This window comes from Neltuma alba, unplaced genomic scaffold (genome assembly GCF_004799145.2).
Source record: "Neltuma alba isolate B1F8T4 unplaced genomic scaffold, ASM479914v2 tig00013803_pilon, whole genome shotgun sequence".
In the NCBI taxonomy this organism is placed as follows: domain Eukaryota; kingdom Viridiplantae; phylum Streptophyta; class Magnoliopsida; order Fabales; family Fabaceae; genus Neltuma; species Neltuma alba.
Window position 1 is genome coordinate 34,873 of NW_021637920.1, and position 21,887 is coordinate 56,759.

At 31.8% G+C, this 21,887-nt stretch overlaps 2 protein-coding genes across 5 annotated transcripts; both read left to right on the plus strand.

Annotated features, from left to right (window-relative positions):
• The first annotated feature begins 435 nt into the window (after positions 1–435).
• Positions 436–5,265, plus strand: LOC114739214 (protein IQ-DOMAIN 14). Of its 4 annotated transcripts, XM_028927264.1 has the most exons (8): positions 436–618; positions 1,395–1,968; positions 2,267–2,379; positions 2,531–2,794; positions 3,143–3,361; positions 3,892–4,023; positions 4,254–4,833; positions 4,967–5,265. In XM_028927264.1, exons 3-8 carry the CDS (start codon positions 2,305–2,307, stop codon positions 4,993–4,995), a joined length of 1,299 nt encoding a protein of 432 aa, XP_028783097.1. In that variant the 5' UTR covers positions 436–618; positions 1,395–1,968; positions 2,267–2,304; the 3' UTR covers positions 4,996–5,265. The 4 variants fall into 4 exon arrangements, with proteins under 4 accessions (XP_028783097.1, XP_028783099.1, XP_028783096.1 ...); XM_028927266.1 differs by lacking the exon at positions 1,395–1,968; XM_028927263.1 differs by lacking the exon at positions 436–618 and having other exon boundaries at positions 1,234–1,968.
• Positions 5,266–18,860: 13,595 nt separating this feature from the next.
• On the plus strand, positions 18,861–21,361 carry LOC114739216 (cytokinin dehydrogenase 6-like). Its single transcript, XM_028927267.1, has 5 exons — positions 18,861–19,562; positions 19,832–19,959; positions 20,060–20,320; positions 20,453–20,715; positions 20,803–21,361. The coding sequence occupies exons 1-5, from the start codon at positions 18,893–18,895 to the stop codon at positions 21,122–21,124; spliced, it is 1,644 nt and encodes a 547-aa protein (XP_028783100.1). The 5' UTR covers positions 18,861–18,892; the 3' UTR covers positions 21,125–21,361.
• The last annotated feature ends 526 nt before the right edge of the window (positions 21,362–21,887 follow it).

Here is a 21,887-nt window from a genome sequence, read left to right on the forward strand (position 1 = left end):
TCTCGCCGAACAAACATCTCTTTCATCCCCTCTCAACAGTTCTTTTACTGTGGAATCTTTGCTTGAAAATTCGCCCGTGCTCTTAGACAATCATAACTGCACATCTTCCTCACTCCTCACTCATTTTCCCAGAATTTATGAGCCCAATAAAAGCCAAGTTGAACCGTGTTTAGTATTGGTGTTTCTAGGGCTAAATTACGAGAAAATGTTTGGGACGAATCGGAATCATCCTTTTGCCCGCGGGTCCTTTGACAGCTGTATTGGTCTCTCGTAACCCAAATTTTCCTTGTTTTCTTCCACACATTCTCTTACCTTCTGCACATTGTGTCTCCACATTGGCTCAATTATGCAGTCCCCCACCTCACCTTCCACCTGTCTGTAACAATGCCTCATCGAGATTGTGTAAAGTTGTAACCATCTGACCTTTTCTTTTTTTCTCTCTTCTTTATCTTATAGATAAGAGATCTTGACCTTATTGGGCCAATCTCACATGATATCAAAAGAAAAGGCCATGTCAATACTCTGAGGCCTCCAGTCTTTTTCCCAATCTGATGAGCACTAACTATTTGGCATAAGAAAGAAAATCTTCATCAACAATTATTGGCTTGGTTGGTTGAGGTAATTTGGGTTAAGCTTGAATTTCACCCAGTAATTTTATCTAACCTACAGTAAATAATATTTTCTTGATGTCCAAGCATTATCTTTTTTCTAAGCTTTTGGATTAAATGATTGAGCTGGTAGGGGGAAAAAGCAAAAGTTAGGACTTCCATGTGCAAAGTTTTTATATTGATAAATTTCTTTAGTGGTCAGTTTTTTCTAGAAGATGTTTTAGCGTTTATGGATTAATTCATGCCTTCCTCTGAAAACTTTATTTTTTTCCCCTTAAAAAAATGATCAATCCAAGCTCAAGTCTCAAGTTATTCATTTTTTATGTTGATATTATGTGGATTTATAATTTGGATCCTTAAGTGAGTAATCTACAAGGTACTTGTGAAGGGGGAAAAAAAACCTTAAACTCTCTTTAATTATTTTCAAATAGTGACTTTTTTTTACATCACGTTTATACGTTTCTCTTCAACTCATGGATAATTGCGTGAATCTGTTATATATTGTTTAGACTTTAAAACTCTTTTGGTTTTCAAGGGTTAATCAAATACCTTGCTTTAAGTGGACATTTTGGATGTAATACTTAATTCTGTTCTTTCAAGACTTCTAATATGTGATTTGGCGCTTTAATCGTCAGTGATATATTTTTGTTGACATATATCATCATAATAATTATTCTTATGTACCAGAATAATGAAACTAAATTCAACTGCAAAAAAACAAATTCGCGTTATAGAAGGATGGGCCGCTTGTCCTTGCCATGTTTGATATTTTCTCATAAATAGCAGGGCCAACTGGAGGGATGGTTTTGTAATTTCACGCCCAACAGACATATGAACATGCTTGCTACAGTTGAGAAAACCAGAGGACCCATTGAACTGAAAGGAATTTCTCATGCCTCATTAAGAGGCTCCCTAAATGAAAACAAGATAGTTCTGCCTTTTTTTTTTTCATTGTTTTTATCTATTTTTTCTTTTTCTTTTTCCTTCTTTTTCTTTTCTTTCCTTTCTTCTGTGTAATGCTTGCTCTTGAAGGCCCACATTTTGAACAGAGGGAGAAAAAGGGTGGGAATTGTGAATGATTGGTTTCACCCACAGACCTCTTTTCTGAGTGCGTATGTAGTTTCAGCTCCTCCTGATAAGTAACAAAGAAAAGAAAAACATCTGCATCTTTCTGCATTTTCTGATGAAAATCAATCTCGACCTTCTGGGTATCTGATATTATAAAGAATGTTTGATGATTTCAAGGCTTTATTCTTTCTGAGTTTTCTGACATCACTAGCACTTGTTTCAAAGCACCTAGCTCCCTGAATTGGTGGTTCTTGTCCTTTTCAACGAATTTTTGCAGGATTTCATGAGATGGGTAAGCAATCAAACTTAGATCTCACTCCAAATCTGCTTAACTTTCATCATGCTATCCACTATCTTGACTTGTGTGCATTGCCGTTTTGTTTACTTTAATGTTAATGGGCACAGCACTTGGCCTTCTATGCCACTACTTCTGCAAAAATTTAAATCTACGACAAGTTCTGCAAATTATTTGTTTGTTTCTTCACGAGTTCAATGCTCCAGTCTGTAACGTACAACTTCATTGCTTAGTTGCCTATTAGAGACATTTAGAAGATTTACAAGAGGGGATTATCTAATGGGCATATTATCAGATCACAGAAATTGTAGTTGTTCTATGTGAGATTGTTAAATGGCAAAGAGGAAGAGCTGGTTTGGTTTCGTGAAGAGGCTGTTTGTATGGGACGCACAGTCCAAACCAGAGAAGGTAAAAGTAAAATCCTCAGCCTTTTTCTCTGTTAATTCATTCTGAAATGATTCTTTGTAACTAATAAGACTCAGCTTTTTCTCTTTTCATTAATTCTGAAGTAATTCTTAGTGACTGATAGGACTCAGCTTTTTCCTTTTTTTTACCCCAGAAAGAGAAAAGAAGGAAATGGATCTTTGGAATTGGAAGGCTAAAGATAAAGAGATTACCTTCTATTACAGCTCCACCAGCAACACAAAAAGAAACAAAACAAGAGGTTGAAAAGCTCAATAATGGCAATCAATGTTACGAAGAAACTGAAGAATTACAAATTGTTAACTCCAGAATTGAGGCTCCTCAACCCACATCACAATGCCATGGCAAGATTGAAGAATCTTCAGCCATCAAAATTCAAACTACCTTTCGGGGTTATCTTGTGAGTTTGTTCAAGCTCCTTTTTTCCCCCTGATAGCTTAAACAACTTTTTTCCCATCATGTTTATCTTTTCTGCTAAATGCTCACAGATGAATTAGGAAAGTTTCATGAAGTATAATCAAGTACTGAAAAACCGTAGTTGAACAAAATTTCAGAGGGTGAAACTGCTAGTTTAAAAGATTACGTTTTCCTTAATTAGTACTTTCAAAAACAAGAATGAGATGGCTCAAGACTTTAAGAGAAGAAATCACTCTAGTCATCCTTCTTTTGGAAAAAAAAAAAAATCCTAATTTAGTCTGAAGAATTAATCCAATAATCTCATCATTTTTTAACCGGTATGACATTACAGGCAAGGAAGGCTCTAAGGGCATTGAAGGGAATAGTGAAGCTACAAGCTATCATTAGAGGCAGAGCAGTAAGGCGGCAAACTATGAGCACCCTCAAGTGCTTGCAGTCACTCGTTGATATCCAGTCACAGGTCTGTGCCAAGAGACTCCAAATGGTTAAGGGAAGATGGGATTATGATGAAAACCAAGAGATTCCAAGTTCAAGGGACAAGATAATCAGGGTAATCTTACAAGTTCTCTTCTCATTGCAAATTCTAAAGCAAATTCTACCTCTCTTTTCTCAAATCATGGAAACTTATAAAAGAAGAGGAAAAATGATAGTCTAGGAGTCTTAAATTTATATTAATGACAGTTGGATGCCTTGAAGAATCAAAATTTCTCTTTAGAACTCTAGAAATAAATTATTATTAGTGTATCCTGAAATGATTACTCTTGCTCCTCAAAGTTATAACATGATCTTCATGCAAGAGTTTTCGATTTAAAGGTTTGTAATTTAAAGAAGATCGGGTTGTAACTTTAAAGAACTCGGGACGGTAACTTATTTTCGTGGTTCTTAAGAGGTCTGTGTGACATCAGGAAAATAAAGTTATAACTTTAGAGAGCATGGTAACTTTAAGAAGCATGAGTAGAGAAATTTTGATTCATTAATATAAGTTATAGGTATTTAACTGACATATTTTTCTTAAAAATGATTTTGAAGATTACACAACCTTGTAAAATGTGAATGCTGAATTATAGATTCGTTTTTCAGATGGATTCAAACGGTGAAAGGAGGTGGGATGACAGCATTTTGTTGAAGGAAGAGACAAATGTTTCTCACATGAGCAAAAAGGAAGCAGAAATTAAGAGAGAACGAATGAAAGAATACTCGTTCAATCATCGAGTAAGCTCTTGATTCTTGTTTTTGGTTTCTCATAATCATAGTATCCTCGCACGTAGAAAAACTCAGATTGTTAAAGAAAGATGTTACTTTTTCTAACTAAGCTAACCTTTTGGGGTAAATCTTTATATTTTTCTTAAATATCAATTTTTTTCATTACCATACCTAGGTTCAAAATCATGCATATATATAGTTCTGATGCTAAATTTACTTTACTTGAAATATAATCCCAGAGATCAGCAGAATCAGAGAGAAAGAAGGTAAATGGAAGATTGAGGTATTGGATGGAGCAGTGGGTAGATACTCAACTTTCCAAAAGTAAAGAACTTGAGGATCTGGATTCAGTTTACAGTTCACATTACGGAGCAGGGGAAGAAGATGGAAGAACAGGAAGAAGACAGCTACTTCTGAGAAATATTCAGAGTCAAAGGCAAAATCAGATTGAAGGCCTAGGCCTATATTCTCCAAAACTTGCTCCAGTAAGAAAACTTTCTCCTCACAGAAGGCAACATTCTCTGGGAAATGATGAGCTTTCAAGCCCTTCTGTACTTCCCCCATACATGGCAGCAACAGAATCAGCCAGAGCAAAAGCAAGATCTTCAAGCTCCCCAAAACTAAGAACGGTGAATGTGGATCCAACAAAACTTGATGGGAACTCACCATGCAAAAAGAAGCTATATTTTGTATCTTCTTCCATTAACCAGCCAAGATCTCCAAGTTTAAAGGCAGTCTCAGGACCTATTAGAGCAAGCAGGACAATGAAGGATCTCAGCATTAACTCTGATAGCTCATTTCTGTACGGATACAATAGAGGTAAATTGCTTCAGGCGTTTTCTGTCAAGGTTTCCTTTGAGAACGTGTTGTGATTTTATTGGAGAATGTGTTAAAAAATTATTAAAAAGCAAAAAAAAAAAAAAAAACTAAACCTATTTTCTTCTTTCTGTAGATTGGGATGGGCCAGGTATTTTCAAATGAGGCTTTGGATCCTGATGCTGCTTGCATTAACAGAACTCTGTGGGTTTTGAAGAGAATGACTCTGTTCCTTGCCTTGTAAATTTTGAGTGGATATAATTGTTTTTGATTTTGAGTGAACATCAATGTCAAGATTGGTTGCCGAGGGGAAAACAAAGGCTCATGCCTCGTCTGGTTGTGGTTGGAAAGGAGAAAATCAATTCCTTTTGTTGCTTCTCTTCATAACGTTTATTGTATCTTTGTAATTATTATCTAATAGTTTTTTATTTTATATCTCCTAGGACTTTTAAAAGTGAAGATGTTAAGTTAATTATACACTATTGCATAGTTTTTATTTTATTTTTTTAGTCTTATGTATGTCTGTATGCATGTATATCAGATTCTAACTCTCGTATGGCGTTGACGTGAAAGCAAGTTTTTTTTCTAATTATAATTGACCATTATCATTTTTTTTAAAAAAATTAAATATATAATGAATTTCTTATTTCAAATTGTCTGGTAAATATGATAAATTAAACTTATCATGTTAAACTAGAAGATTTTTTGGTCTTTTAATCTCTAGAACCCACCTAACCTTTTTTTTTGTGGTGAAAACCTTTTTTTTTTAACAAACGGAAAAGACATTTATGTACGAAGGCCCCATGGTGTTAGGTGGGTGCCAAAATTGGGGTTGTTGAACGTCAAAAAAGTTATGGGCCTTTGTGGTGACCCAAAAATAAGATGGGCCACTTACTCAATGAAAATTGGATATGCGAAGGATTTATCTTTCTTCTGATTGTTCATTAGGCTCTTTAATGTTTTTTTTTTTGAAAAGTTGTATCATGATTATGTTATATAAATAGATATTTAAATACCATGGATGTATATATCATTGAAAATTTAATTATAATTAGATAAAAATATGAATAAAAATAACTTTTCTTCAACTATCAATAATATTTATACTAACATAGCATCATGCATTTGCAAAAGGGCAATGGAATGATTATAAACTTGGAAAAAAATTGTATTTTCTTATCCTGTATATATTTATAATAACATAACATCATGTTTTAATGATTTTTCAAAATTTGGATAGAGTTTACATTATTAAATATGTGGGAATGGACTAAAACATAAAATGAGAACGGTAGAATAAATCCTCTCACCAAATAAACTCGGAAAATTGTATTTTGTTATCCTGTATATATTAAATAATTTTAAATAATTTAAATTTTTTATATATATTTTTGAAACTTTCAAATCAAATAAAATAATCTGGCCGAAAAAATCAAATCAAGTAAAAATCACGTGCCCATATAATAATGACAAATCATATAAATAAACCATAAAATCATCACTCACTATTTTATTATGATGTAAATAAAATGTCACATGAAACAGACATTCTATTACTAATTATAATATCATTATATAAATAAAATATTTAATTTAATTTAATACTACCTCCGGTCCTTAATATAAGACCTTGTTTGAGTTTTATCTTGGTCCTAAATATAATACCTCAATTTACTTTGTCTCTCATATTTATATATTTTTTCTCAAGGTAGTCTTTCTAGCAATAATAATCCTAGCCAATACACTTGATTAGCAAGGATATTTTAGAATTGACAACATATATTTATTACAAATAACTAACTTAATTTCTTTTCTTAATCTCTTCAAATTAGTTAACTGTTTTTATAATTAGGACCGGAGGTAGTATTTATTAACAATTATAAATAACGTGACATACTATCAACTCTAAAATATCTTTTCGACTTCTTCGAGAATAATTGTAAATACATGTGAGACAAATAAATTCTTTGAACCTAACTTTGTCCACGTTCAAGTGAACAAGGATTTTTTAAAAATAAGAAAAGACAAGTAATCCTAATGAGCAATATGAAAACAATGGATTTAAAGGTAGTTAAATTTATATTCAATTTATTTTATTGAGTGTTCTGATACACATGAAAAAGTAACAATCATTTGGAAAAAAATTTTAAAAAAATTTCCCAAAGTCATAGTCATATTTACATAATTAAAACGATGATTAGCTGACCATTAATTAATTCTCTTTATAATATTTTATAGCCAAAAAACAAAACAAAAAATAAAAGTAAGTTTCCAGGTTCTATGAATCTAGTAGACATTAAAATTTTCCAACATTGTACTAATTGGAAACGTGAAAGTGAAGATGTGCCTCCACTTAATTATGTTATTGTGAGTTGTGAGTCTGTTTTTGGGTCAAAAAGTTGTGACTTTTATTTTTTGAGTTGTGACTTTGAGTTGAAGAAACACGGCACCCAACATATGTCCTTGGACTTGGACCTAACCAACGTTCCAAAGTCAGAGCACAAATTTGAATTTTTAAATATTTTAATTAAAATATTATAAACACTTCAATTATTTGTTGGCCTTCAAGAATTTAATTATTTTGAAGATTAAAGTTATCATCAATTTAAATTATTCTTTAAGTGTTAAGATAATTATTACTCATTCCTTTTATAAGATACACATCACCAAAATAACTTTATAAAAAAAAATACAACTTATTTTTTTTTTAAAAAAGTACCCAAAGAGTAAGTGACTAAGTAGATAATTAATGTAGTAAAACTAACTAATAATTAATGAGTCAAAAATAAAAAAATAATATGAAGAATTTCAAACATGTTATTAACATCACATATGAATAGAAACATGTCTATATATAGAAACGAGAGGAGCATAAATTTTACAGAATGGTAGTTTAAATCACTTTGATAATAACTTTCCTAAATCTAATATTAAAATATTATCCTGAAATATTTGTAATTTAAAGTATTTTCAATATGAATTTAATGAAGTTTGAGTCACTTTCATTAATAAATGTAAATTACATACACTTTTTCAGATTTTATTGAAATCACAAGAAGTTTTTTTCTATTTAAATAAAAATGAAAATGACATCCAATTATTTTTTTGAAAATAATAGAAAGTGGTTTTATAATTTAAATATATAGGCATGTAAGATTTGAATTTGACCAACGCACAATGCAATACATTCTAAGTTTCCACGTAGATACTCATTAATTTCAGTGAGTGCACAAAGCACTTTGTTAATCACACGGACTTATTATTTTCAACACAAAACAAAAAGTTTAATCGAGCACTCCATTGAAAATTGAAGACGTGAAACACCCACTTATTTGGTCAATATTCTCATAAGTTTCCACGTAATTTAGCTAATCATCAAATCTCAATTGACTATTGTAATTGGACAAAGCACTTAATTCAAATTATATATATTTTTAAAAATAAAGTTCAAAAGAATTTGATAACTAATCTTTAAAATCTTATAACCCATTCACACCAAGCGTCTCTTTAGGTTTTGGTTTAAAAAAAAAAACAGAAGTCTCTTTAAGTATTTCTTCAAACATGAGGTTGTGAGTTCAAACTCCCTATAAATTATACTAACTCCAGTTCTTAATATAAGAATTACTTGACTAATTTAAATAGATTAAAAAATTAGTTAAATTAGTTATTTGTAATAAAAAAGTATTGTATTTCCTAAATATTCTTACTAATCATGTGTATTAGCTAGAACTAGAGTCGGAAAAACAGGCTGAGCCCATCGATCGATTCGTTTAAGCCTGTTTAAGTTGAGGGCCGATCTTGTATTTTGGAGCCTTGAAAGGGAAGTTGGGCTTAAAATGGCCAGCCCTGGAGGACCGAAAAATAAACAAACCAGCCTGTTTAAGCCCGCCAACTATTTTTTAAAAAAATTTCCATATTTTTTCTCAACTTAAAAAAGAAGACTCTAATATTTTACACATAACACACTATTAGTTTTACTCACTCCAGCAGCTCACATAGACAACATTTACCAAAAAAAAAAGAATCATTATAATTGTTGGAAAAATAACCAAAAAAAGGTTAAAATTACAAAATTTAAAACTAGATATATTCACAAAAATGTGTTGCTATTTATAAGCTATCAAAACCTGTTAAAATATAGTATGTGTAATTTTTACTGTCTTTATTTGTCACTCTCTCATATTTTTTATGCTTGAAATAGAATTAATTAAAGAATATTTCGAATTAAAGTATATATTATCTTTATAGTTAGGAACGAATTTAGAACTAGGGACGATGGGATTTTTTCTTTTTTGCCGGTAGGACAAATGATTATGCTTTATGTATACTATATTTGTTAGTTACACTTTTTTGTTAATTATTTATAATTAAACCAGATCATTCATATTGTAATTATTTGTTGAATTTAGTGCTTATTTAGTTGTCTATGTCTCTTCCATTTAGTTTGTTTATTCAATAGACTCTATTATACTGTAATAGATGTTTAGACATAATGATGTTTACGTTTGTGACTTAATTTTATTTATATTTATACCTTGTATTAGTAATTTTATCATTTCATTTTTATTACTTTGATAAAATATTTAAAAAATTATATTTTAGTTAAACGGGCCAAAAAGCCCGTAGGCTAGCCCGAGCCTATCATCTCACAGGTTAGGCTTGAAAATATTGGTCATTTTTGGGCCAGCCCATTTAGGCCCAAGCCCATCACAGACTGGCCCTGCAAGGCCAGACCGCCCCATTTTTTCTAGTGTTAGCTAGAACTAACATTTAATAAAATATTTAATATGTATAACTATTACAAGAACTATTTTTTAAAAAAAATATGAGAGATAAAATGGATTGGAGTCTTATATTAGAGACCAAATTGAATGTCAAACTAGTACTTATATTAAGAACATGAAATAATACAATAGCACATGAATTATAAAAAAAAAAAAAAAAGCTTGACAACTAATTATAGGACCACCATAAATTTTACTATTCAAAGAGTGTTTATGAATTACCCATTAATAAAGTAAGAAAAAAAATCAAAATTATGCCACAAAATCTAAGTAACATCCTTACTAACTAGATCAACTTTTAATTAGTTAGAGATATTTTGGCCCAAAAACAATTAGCTAAAGATATACAAAATTTTAATAAACATTGTTCTTGTAGATATTCTAGAGAAAATTTGAAAGAGACATTAAAATTTTAATAAACACCCATTTTTACTTAGTCAATATTATTCACACATGGAGATAAAGATAGAGACACACTTGACACTTATGATGACAGTTAGGGTCTGGAATTTGGAGAAGTGAACCAAAAATATGGTTTGAATTGAACACATTGAATCTATGTGTTATTTTGATTTGATGGGCTGCCTTGTCTTTTAGGGTTTTGAAATTATTAGCGAATACACTGCCTCCTCATGTCAATAAATATTTGAATCCATGTGTTATTTTGATTTGATGGGCTGCCTTGTCTTTTAGGGTTTTGAAATTAATAGTGAATACACTGCCTCCTTGGAAAATGATAACCAACAACTCAATTATCAATTTGATCCCATTTGAGGACTAGAAAAGACTAAACTATCTTGGGATCAAATTTATAATTTATATTTATCCAATATTTAATATAAGAATTACTTAATTAATTTGAATATATTAAGAAAACTAAATAAATTATTTAATTTTAACATATATAAAATAATTTTTCTTAAAATATTTTTCTGTAACATTATGTCAAATATTAGTTTATAAGTTAAATAAATTAGTTTTAAAATGATAAATATTAGAGATAAAATTGATTTAGATGTTACATTTGGAATCAAAATCAATTTCTTAATTAATTCTTATATTTAGAACTAAAAAGAATATATAATCACATTTTCAAGACTTTATCACCATAAGAGAATTCATCAAGACTTTAATTTGTAAGATAATTTAAATACTTTTTGGGTGAGTTTGATCTGGTGAAGCTATTAGAGTTAAAGCAAGTGTCATGACTCAAAGCATTTACAAATATATTAATATATTATTGTTCACCAATAACATTGGTAATAGAATTTAAACTCATATTCCTACAGATAAAATCTTTATTAAATATTTTTTATCAACAATAAAAATATTTATAACCCAGATGTGAAATTAGATATCGTATTTGAAGCTTACATAGCATAACATGTATTATTCACTAGATAATGCGATTTAATAAAAAGGAGTCAATAATTAATGACATTTCTATTACTAACTCAATTTAGGGCATGTTCGCGTGCCCCTCAAAACCATGATTTGGGAGGCAGAACCATGGTTTGATTGGAATGTCACCCAAACAGCATCAATTTTGGAGAAATAATCTGAAACTATGGTTTCAGGAGAAGTAAATCCATTCTGCCTCTGGCTCAAATTGGAAAGTATAATTGTGCCTGTCAAAGTAAATCTTAACAATAATATGATTTTAACATCCATCGATTATTTTTTATAAACATATTTAATTTTATATCTTATAAATATATATACACATATTAATTATTTATTAATTACATTATCTTATGCATTATTAATTATGTTGGTAAAAATATATTATTAATAAGTTTATTCCTTCAAATTAAAATATATCATAAAATCTATCTTTTATGTAATTATCATATTAACTTATGCCTTTTTTAGTAATTTGTATATCTAAAAAAGTGTTTCTAATAACAACTATCCAAACACTCTCATTTTTCAGAATCACTTTTTGACAAAATCTATTCTACCCAAAATCTATTTTTCAGAAACTATTCTCTAAACCATAGTTTGGTTTTATCTAAACACCCCTCAATGGAAACCTCCTGAAAGGCTTATATTGACCATTTTGAAATGTTAATCTTTGTTAACTACAACCACTTTTATTAACAAAGAATGTGTTGTAGGATAAAGGGTTAAGGCGGACCACTCTTGAAGTATTTGGTTAGGTGTGTCCTTAAATTGTATTTTTACACATTTAGCATCCTAAAATATCTTTTTATGTGCGTTTAGTATTTTAAATTATTTTTTAATACATCTAACAATTTAAATTGTTAAGTGTGAAATTACACTTAAAAATATTTTATGATATTGGACGCACTTAAAAAATATTTTAAAATATTAGATACACTATAAAATACTCTAAGATAATATATGTTTTTAAAAAAATATCTTAGAGTACTGGATGCATTTTCATCCTAGAATAAATGCTAAACAATAAATTTATTTTTTTAAAATATCGATTGGAACAATGTAGAAAGAACTAAGGATAGATTTGGATGCTCTTAGGTGAGAACACAAAGTAATGATAATTTAGCAAACTCCAAATGGACCCCTTCCATCTAATGAAATGGCAGACACATATTAATCTTTTCACCACCTCCCAACATCACCAACTAATTATTTATTTACAAATATTCATTCGTTCCTTAGTGGTTTAATGTAATACTTTTCCCCACCCAAGTTTTTGACCAGAATCTGCTATGATTAATTAATTAATAAATTAATTATCCAAAAGTCTGCTTAGAAAAAATTGACAATAATAAAATATATACATGTTAATTATAATACAAAGCTAGCTAAGCTTTCCAATTTCTTTTGGTTTTCCTCACTTGGGAATGGGGGCCTGCTCTTAGTGAGGACTACGCTGGATAAACATATTTTCATAATAAAGGTTGTACAAACCAATACTATATTAGAGTAAGTTAATTATATTTAAGCATTTTAAATAATAAACCAAGATCATTATTTTTTAAAAAATAGTCATATACACACCCTTTATTTGAAAATTATAAATTTTAGGTTATTTGAGTAGAAGTAAAAAAAAAATTGTTTAAGAAATATGGGCATTTATTTGAAGCAGACATTGTAAGAAATTAGCCTTTTACATCAAACTTTATTAATATCAACAAGGATTTTTATATGGGTAACATCATTTAAATACATGCTCTTACTGCACACAACTTGGGCCTTACCTAACGTATAAATACAAAAAAAAAAAAAAAACCCTTTAATTAAAACAAGTTTAGTGGATATTTACCAAAATACCCTTAATTTTGCCGGGGGCCTCCCATGGTCATTGGTCATTACTAGAGTTCGTGGCCGGAGCTGCTGTGAAAGGGCTTGAAAACCATTTTTTTCAAAAAGAGGGCATTTGTATAATTGTATTTCAATTTCAGAATCTCAATTTACGTTGTTCATCAAAACATGCTAAACTTATTACTTGTTACATGAAAGTTATTAATAAAAGATAAAACATAATTAATGCTTATACAAAAGTTATTAATGGCCTGCAGTCAGTAATCTTATTGCTAAATGAAATTTGTTAATAACTAATCAAATACAATCACCACTTATATAGAAATTGTGAGTGGGTTGTAGTGGTAGTCAACGTATATATTACTTGCATTACTTAAATAGTAAAACATTTGTGAATTAATGGTCATGCTTAATTTTAAGATATATAAGTAATGGTGGGGTCAAATCCCACCTCTGACGCTTTTTTAGTAGCTAGCTTGCTATTGGTTGTGGCGGGGCTATGGTACCGACAACCAGCCATCGACGAGATCTCTAGTGTTGGAAACTTGTGGTTTTATTTATTTAAATAAATGGAATGCCCTGTAATTATATTTAAATTTGAAAATCTTAATTTAAATTTTCTTTCCTTTTTCATCATTTCTAGCTCTCAACTTTTCTTTTTGTCATTTCATACTTTTAAACCCTTTTAATTATTATCATTTTTCCTTTTTCTTATATAGATTATAATTCTTATTATTTGATTATTTTATGACTTTCCATTGTTTAACATTCTCCATGAAGTCTAGTGTCCTTGAGAATCTTTTGTACTACCTAGATATTGTTCAATTTTGTGTCAGTACAACTTAGGTGTTTGGTGGGGTTGGCCCGCGTGGAAAGGAATAAGAGCTTACATTTTTATTTTGCTCGGATCTAGCGTACAGAACTCTTTTAATACTTTATAAAAAAAAAATTAAAAGTTTTAGTTAATTTAATTAATGACATTAAAATTATAAAAAATTTGCTTCTTTTTTTTTTTCATGGGATGCTCAAGAAAAATGGTGACTTGAAGTACAAATAAATGACAATGTAGAGTTTGTTTGGATTGACTTATAAATAGCTTTTTAAACACGATTTACAGAATACGAGATAAGCATGTGAGGAAAGTTTTTCTTGCTTATGTGAATCTGCTTAAAAGCCTATTTTGAACGGAGCTTCAAGCAAGCCCGCGGTAGTACACAAATGTAGGCGTGATTAGTCATAATTAATTAATGGCCATGGATTAAATAAAAAAGTAAAAAGGATAAAAGAAGATTAATCAAAATTAAATTTGAAGATGATGAATATGGCTGAGATGAGACAAGGAGGGAGACAATGATAAGAGAGGATAATAAAAGTTGGGATAAAAGGAGATATGATAAGTTTAATTATTATTATATATACATAATAATCATCCCATGGATTTGATTAATTTGAACATCCTAAATCAACTTTAGCCTGTGCCCTACCAACCCTTCTCATTACTCAATGCAATACCGATAATTATTAGGGTTGAGACACTAATTAATCAAGATTATAATTTAATATTTTCTCTCTTCCTTGGAGGCCACCTGTTGTATTTTGATTTTGCCATGTTATTAACAATAGAGAAATCATACATGTCAAGTCAACCTGCAATTTTTCCGGCCAACCAATAGAATTTCTTGAATGGTGCTGACGTGGCATTTATGGTCTTATTGTGTTATAATTAAAATGATTTAAGTAACTAGATTATGATAATTATGGACAAAAAAAACTAGATTATGATAATTATTGAAAGACAAAAATATCACTTCCTGACAAAAGAACATTCGAGTTATTTACATGTGGATTAATCTGTATGTTTGTACGCATTAATATCTAGGGTGAAGGTGAATTTTCACTTATGAGAGTTGAGCACATAAAAGCTTTTTTAAATTTAAATTTATCTTAAAAATTTAAAATCATAATAATTTTGTCTCCCATTATTAAAATTTTAATAGTTAATGAACGTTAGCTTTTTAATAGTGTGAAAAAAAAATTGCTACAATTTTAAAATTTGGAGTAAATTTGTATCCAAAAAAACTTTTAAGTATCCAAGACAAATAAATGAAAACTTTGGAAGCAGATTTGCAATTTAACCCTAAATATTTGTCTTATTTATAAGCATGTGCAAATTTCTCAAGGGACAATGACAAAAAAAAAAAAAAAAGAGCTGAAATTTTGTAAATACTAAATAAGGAATGTCAACAAAAATTTGTTGTCATTTGCAAATTTAGACTTGTTAATACCAAATAAAATTACGTTACCAAACCTGATTTGAGATTTATAATTTCCAGCTTCTTTTTTTGTCATTCTCCTATTTTTTAAAAACTAAAAGTTCGTCAATGTCTGCTATGCTCTGAAGAATAATATTGAGTTATATTTTAAAATATTAATCATTTCAATATCATTTGTTTAATACTTGTCATGTATTATGTAAAACAATACATATAAAAATGTTGGTCTAAATGATATAATTATAGCTTTTATGGGAAATTTCTTAAAATGCATCTTTTGGAAAAACATATACATGTTCAAAATAAAAAAAATATTATAATTTGAATATCCTATAAAATTACAATATACTGTTAAATAAAATACTAATAAGTGATGGTTAAAAGCAAATGAAACCGGATATCTCGTAATTGAACTTGCGTGTTTGAACGTTATGTATAAAATAAACTACTATGAGTTGACAACAAGTTGTTGTGATAACATTTTTCGTCTTGTTTGGATAGTGTTTTGAATTTGAATTCAGTATTAGTATATTTGTGAGTATTTAAATTGTCTTGTTTAATCAATAAAAGTTAGGTTTAGTAAAAATGACTACAAACTAAAATTTGAATTTCTTGCTAAAAAAGAAGTCCACATTTAGTATCTAACAATATTCTGAATAGAAATACATCTACTAGGAGGATATCTATATGTAGCAAAAAAAAAAAAAATTTGTCTTGTTTATGAGCATGAAAAATAAAGTATATTAAAATTTTATATTTATAACTAAATTCGATCTCAACTAATTCTTATATAAGAAATTAAATCACTAGTTAATTATACTAAAAATTTCTTATATGGTAAACAATAAAAAAAAATCGCATTTCTTTTCACCATAACTTACTAAATGTTATCTCTATGGTGGTAACAAATGGCTTTCTTCTAGAAATCTATCAGAGTTAATTATAATTAAGGATTAGGTTTTCACCACAACACACACAGAAGACTTGTTCACATATTTTCACACTACTTTTACTCCCCACACACACACTGACACACAGACACACACACGCAGACAGACTCAGTCACACACATCATTGTGTAGCGTATTGTATTGTGTAGAGACAATTATGGGAATCTCCAATTCCATTTTGTGTGTGTGTGTGTGTGTGTGAGAGAGAGAGAGAGAGAGAGAGAGAGAATATGCTGATTAGGACATATGAATAGAACATAAGAGGCCCCCATATATGGGGTTGTCGGTGCTGCTGCAATGATTATGCCATTTTTTAATACTTTTGTGGATTCTGTGTTTGTATGTTTACTTCTAATTCTAATTATAATACCCAAAAAAAAAGGTGAGTTCATCACTCTCCCCAAAAGGAAGCCGTCAAATTCCATTAAGCCACACAAGGTGGTAAAACCCTGTTGTTCTTTTCACTATTTAATTCATATAGGTTATTATATGCCCTATCATTTGAAACCCTAGCTCACCGATTTCACAAAAAAAAGCTATATATGTACATGTATGCATGCCATATATGGATGTACATCCAATCTAAGAGGGTGTTTGGATGGAAACTAAACTATAGTTTCAGAAATGCTTTTACGGTTTACAAAGTAAATATGTAGAGAAGTTTGTCTCGTTTTGCAGAAAAGTGTTTCTGAGAAGTACTTTTTGCAACTGCCAAATACCCCCTAAATCTTATACTATTGGCAAGGTTTGGTATTATTCTGTTTAAAATCTCAACCATTTACAATGCAAATGGTTTTCAAAAATCATGTGTGATTTTGATTAATATGGAACAAGTCATGTTGAATCACATGAATGTCAATCTTTCTTGGTGACAATTTTCTCTATATACAAGACCTAAATTTTGGAATTCGGATAAAAGAAAACAGTTCCAAACCATTTGAACTAACTGCAAACTATCTCATATTAAAACTCTCTTAATAAGTGTAATTAATAGATATAATTTGAAAAGTAAATAATTTGGAAGAAAAATTGGATTGAGGCTTGCATTTGGGATTAAAGCAAATGCCTTCACTAACTCCTACATTTAGGAGGATCAGAGGAGTTTTTTTATTATAATGAAATAAGAAACTGACTCAGCCACATTGTTGTGGAATCTACCCACAATGGAAGGAAAGAGGGTGAGATATAGCTCATGAAGCTGCAAATTTCTCATAGGCCCCTATATGCAAGTTGCAAAGAAAAAAGTCCTAGTTGTACCTCGTTGATTTTCTACCACCGTCCAATGAAACAAGACGAAGTATTCAAAAGAGAATCACCCTATACTTGCACCATAGCTAGGAACTTTTCACTCGCACAGTAGAAGTGCAGTAGCACTATTGATACTTTAAAAATAAATCTTTTATCGTATTTGACATATGAATTACATGGAATTAATACTTCAAGCTTAGTGCTATCCTAGGCAACCTTTTAAAATAAGTTATTTATAAACACAACAAATCTTGTTGCATAAAAACAATTTGTCATGAAGATTCTATCCTGCTACAGCACGATCTGACATAGAGAGAGAGAGAGAGAGAGAGAGATAAAATGAGAGTGGAACTTGCATGTCAAGGTTGATTTATACATAATCCAGTGCTACCTTGTGCAGGTAGCATATGGTCCCATGTGAGAGATAAACGAAAACATAAACGAGAATCACTAAAAACATGTAAGTTTGGGAATTCAGGATTCTGCATAAGAACGAATTCTGGCGGCAATGCTACACCATTATGCAGCACTCCTGCTCTAAAACCAGAGTTCTATCTAATATGAGTCTAACACTAAATCAAAATCAGATACAACACTGCACAATATGAAATTGCATGCACCATATTTTGTGGCAGTATATGGATCTTGTCATGCCTATATCCATCTCAGTATCAATTAATCGTATCACAGATGACCAACTTACATGATCTCTTAAATACATCCTTCTAAACTAACGAGAGAGAGGGGGGGGGGGAGAGAGAGAAAGGTAGAGCTCACCTCTGTAAAACTTGTATATGGTTAGATTTAGAGATGCTCATCTCTTTATTTCTTTAATTCAATCCTTACTTCAAAAGATCCAAGCTCTGTGATTGACATTTCTTTTTCTTCCTATTCTTTCTTGCCTTCAAGAGTGGCCCCAAAAGAGAGGACCCCACAGGCTAACCATGTCCGAAGCTGGAGTGCCAAAGAAGCACACACGAACCAAAATCACGTGTCTCGTGGACCAACACATACCCCACCGGTTCCATCTCTCCTCCGGGAACTCCATTGTCCTTCTCATCCAATCTTAAAGCAGGATACGCGATGTTTACATTCTGACAGCTACAGATTCCTTAGGCAACAGTCTCCTAAACGTACGTGTAAGGTAGATGCGGAAATATACGCACAGTTTCATAAAATGAACTTTTCTAAATTGGGAAAAAGGGCATCCTTAACTGTGAAACATGTCTGTCGTTGATGGAAAGATTGAATAGTGGTTGCAACTGTTTGGAAAAAGTGCAAAGATTTTGTGAGATCTCTCTTTGTTTCAACTTTCCCGCTTCAACTTGGATTATACATGATAGCTTTGGCGTCCCTTTTGAACAAACCCCGAACCAGAAAGAAAAATCCTTAAAACTCTTCCTCCCAAGTAAGCGGTCTACATACGTATTGATGATAATGGGTTGACTCAGCCACCCCCAACTTGTTTAAATTCTGGCCCAACCCTTCAATTCCTTCGCTCTCTATCACTTCCCTCCTTTTGTTCTTGCTCACAGAGAAACAACAAAAGCCTTCATACATGATTCGACTTTTTCTGCCTTCAACTACCCTCATATCCTTCAACAGGAAAATGAGACCCCCACAACTTGGTCTAGTTAGGGAACACAACATTCTGTTCCTTAAAGGCTTCATGATCCTGTTTTTCAGTTTCATAACAATCCGACTTAACTTCTGTGTTTCCAGTATCCCTTATTCATTAAAATCACTTCCCCTGGAAGGTCACTTCAACTTTGATGATGTTAGCCATGCAGCCAGGGATTTTGGCAACAGGTACCAATATTATCCAATGGGTGTTCTGCATCCGAAATCAGTATCTGATATTGCAACCATCATCAAGCATATCTGGCAGATGGGTCCTAGTTCCCAGCTTACAGTTGCAGCCAGAGGTCATGGCCACTCACTCCAGGGACAGGCACAAGCTCATGGAGGAGTTGTGATCAATATGGAATCGCTCAAGTCCCCTGAAATGCAGGTTTATACAGGAAATTCTCCGTATGTGGACGTCAATGGTGGCGAGCTGTGGATAAACATCCTGCGTGAGAGTCTAAAATATGGGTTAGCACCAAGATCTTGGACAGATTACTTGCATCTGACAGTTGGTGGTACCCTGTCTAATGCTGGAATCAGTGGGCAGGCATTTCGTCATGGTCCCCAAATAAGTAACGTTCAGCAGCTGGAGATAGTAACAGGTTTGTAACTTGGTGAGAAACCCATAAAGCTGATGAAACCAAGTTCAAAAGATAAACAAGAAGAAAAGTTTTGCAGCTAAAACAACTCAATTTTTGCCTTCTCTGAATTAATGATTCCTTAAAAACATAACTATGAGAAAGTACTTACATGCTGCGACTTGACCCGGGTGACATGGGAAAGTCTTAACCATGAGTAACTCCTAAGGCTTTGAAAGTACAAAAATAGCATGATCTTTGAATTTTAAAAGATGATCAATGTATGTCTGCAGGAAAAGGGGAGGTGGTAAATTGTTCTGAGGAGCAGAATGGTGAACTCTTTCACGGTATACTTGGAGGGCTTGGTCAGTTTGGCATCATAACCAGGGCAAGAATAGTCCTCGAACCAGCACCTTCTAAGGTAAAGCGACAGAAATGATTCTCAGCCATAAAAAGGCATTTCGAGTTTATTGTGTTTTGAAACTACGATTAGTCACCGATAAACTTTCTATTTTGAGCAGGTCAAATGGATTAGATTGCTATACTCAGATTTCACAGCATTCACGAGAGATCAGGAGAAGTTAATATATTCAGAAGGCAAATTTGATTACATCGAAGGATTTGTGATAATAAACGGAACTGGTCTGCTAAACAACTGGAGATCATCTTTCAAACCACAAGACCCAGTTCAAGCCAGTCAGTTCAAATCAGATGGAAGAACTCTCTTCTGCCTAGAATTGGCCAAATACTTCAATCTGGAAGACTCTGACGCAATAAATGAGGTGAGGCAAGCAATAGGTCAACACAAGGATCCGTATTATTGAAATATATACATCACCAATGCATGTAGTCATTAAATAAAAAATATTAAAACATGCATCAACTTTCTCTTACTATGTTTCTTTCGTATGCAGGAAGTTGAAGAGCATTTGTCCCACTTAAACTATATACCATCAACACTTTTTCTAACAGAAGTCACGTATGTTGATTTCTTAGACAGAGTTCATGTCTCTGAGGTCAAATTGCGGTCAAAAGGCTTGTGGGACGTTCCACACCCGTGGCTCAATCTTTTCATACCCAAGAGCAAAATACACGACTTTGCTGAAGGCGTCTTTGGGAAGATCCTGACGGAAACAAGCAATGGTCCAATTCTTATCTACCCAGTAAACAAATCAAAGTAATGTTCCCTAAAACAAGCGATCTTCATTTCTCTACAAATATTTTTAGCCTTCAACGTGTGACTAACGTATATTGCTGTTGGCAGGTGGGACAACAGAACTTCTGTAGTTATCCCTGACGAAGACACTTTCTACTTAGTGGCATTTCTGACCTCTGCAGTTCCTTCTTCCAATGGACCTGATGGCCTACAACATATTTTAACTCAAAATAAAAGGATTCTAGAATACTGTGAAAGTGCCCGTCTTGGGGTAAAGCAATATTTGCCCCACTACACTACACAGGAAGAATGGAGGGCCCACTTTGGTCCTCAGTGGGAAGCATTTCTGCAGAGAAAATCTGATTATGACCCATTGGCAATACTTGCTCCTGGCCAACGTATATTTCAAAAAGCAATATCCTTCTATTGACCGCAGCAATTGTTAATTTGCTAGAGAAGCCGCCTTTGTATGCAGTGTAACACAGAAGGTAGAAGGGCTGACTGAGATCTGGTCAACAGAGGGGGCCAAATACTAAATGATTTAGATTTTAGGTAGTAGATTAAAGTAGACAATTTAGCGCTAGGAAGCATGTATATATCAATTTTGTAAACAAACCTCTTCTATTATTTTTTTTCTAATCTAGTGTAGCCGGTTTTAATTTAAAGACTACAAGAAACTCCATGAAGGTTAAGATATACATCACGAAAGTGAGTTGGTCAACATATCATAGAATACAATACAGATAAGATTGAATTGAACTCTGACTTGTCAACATTACTCAAGCTAAGCTAAATGCTGGAAAACAACATTAAGATAGACAAGAATCAGAAAGGCGGTGGATATCAAACTGTAAAAATCCATAATGTCAGTGTGCTAGAGCAATAAAGCAAAAATCACTTTAGCCCCTGTAGCAAGGATAAAATCGCACACCCATAATTCACTATTCCTACAGTGACCAATCACACAAGACAAATCGAAACAGAATCTCAGTTTTCTTTTTAACAGCTATTATGTTTGTGATTCTAATGCTTCAGATAGGCAGAATCATGTTTTGGTGTATGTGTTACTAATCACGTGAAAATAAAAACTCAGATAATAACAATACATCATATCAGAAAACTGTTTATGCTTTGTCAAGAGAAGTAATAGGCCAAAATTCCGACTGTGAAAGCTTATCTCCGTGATCAATTTC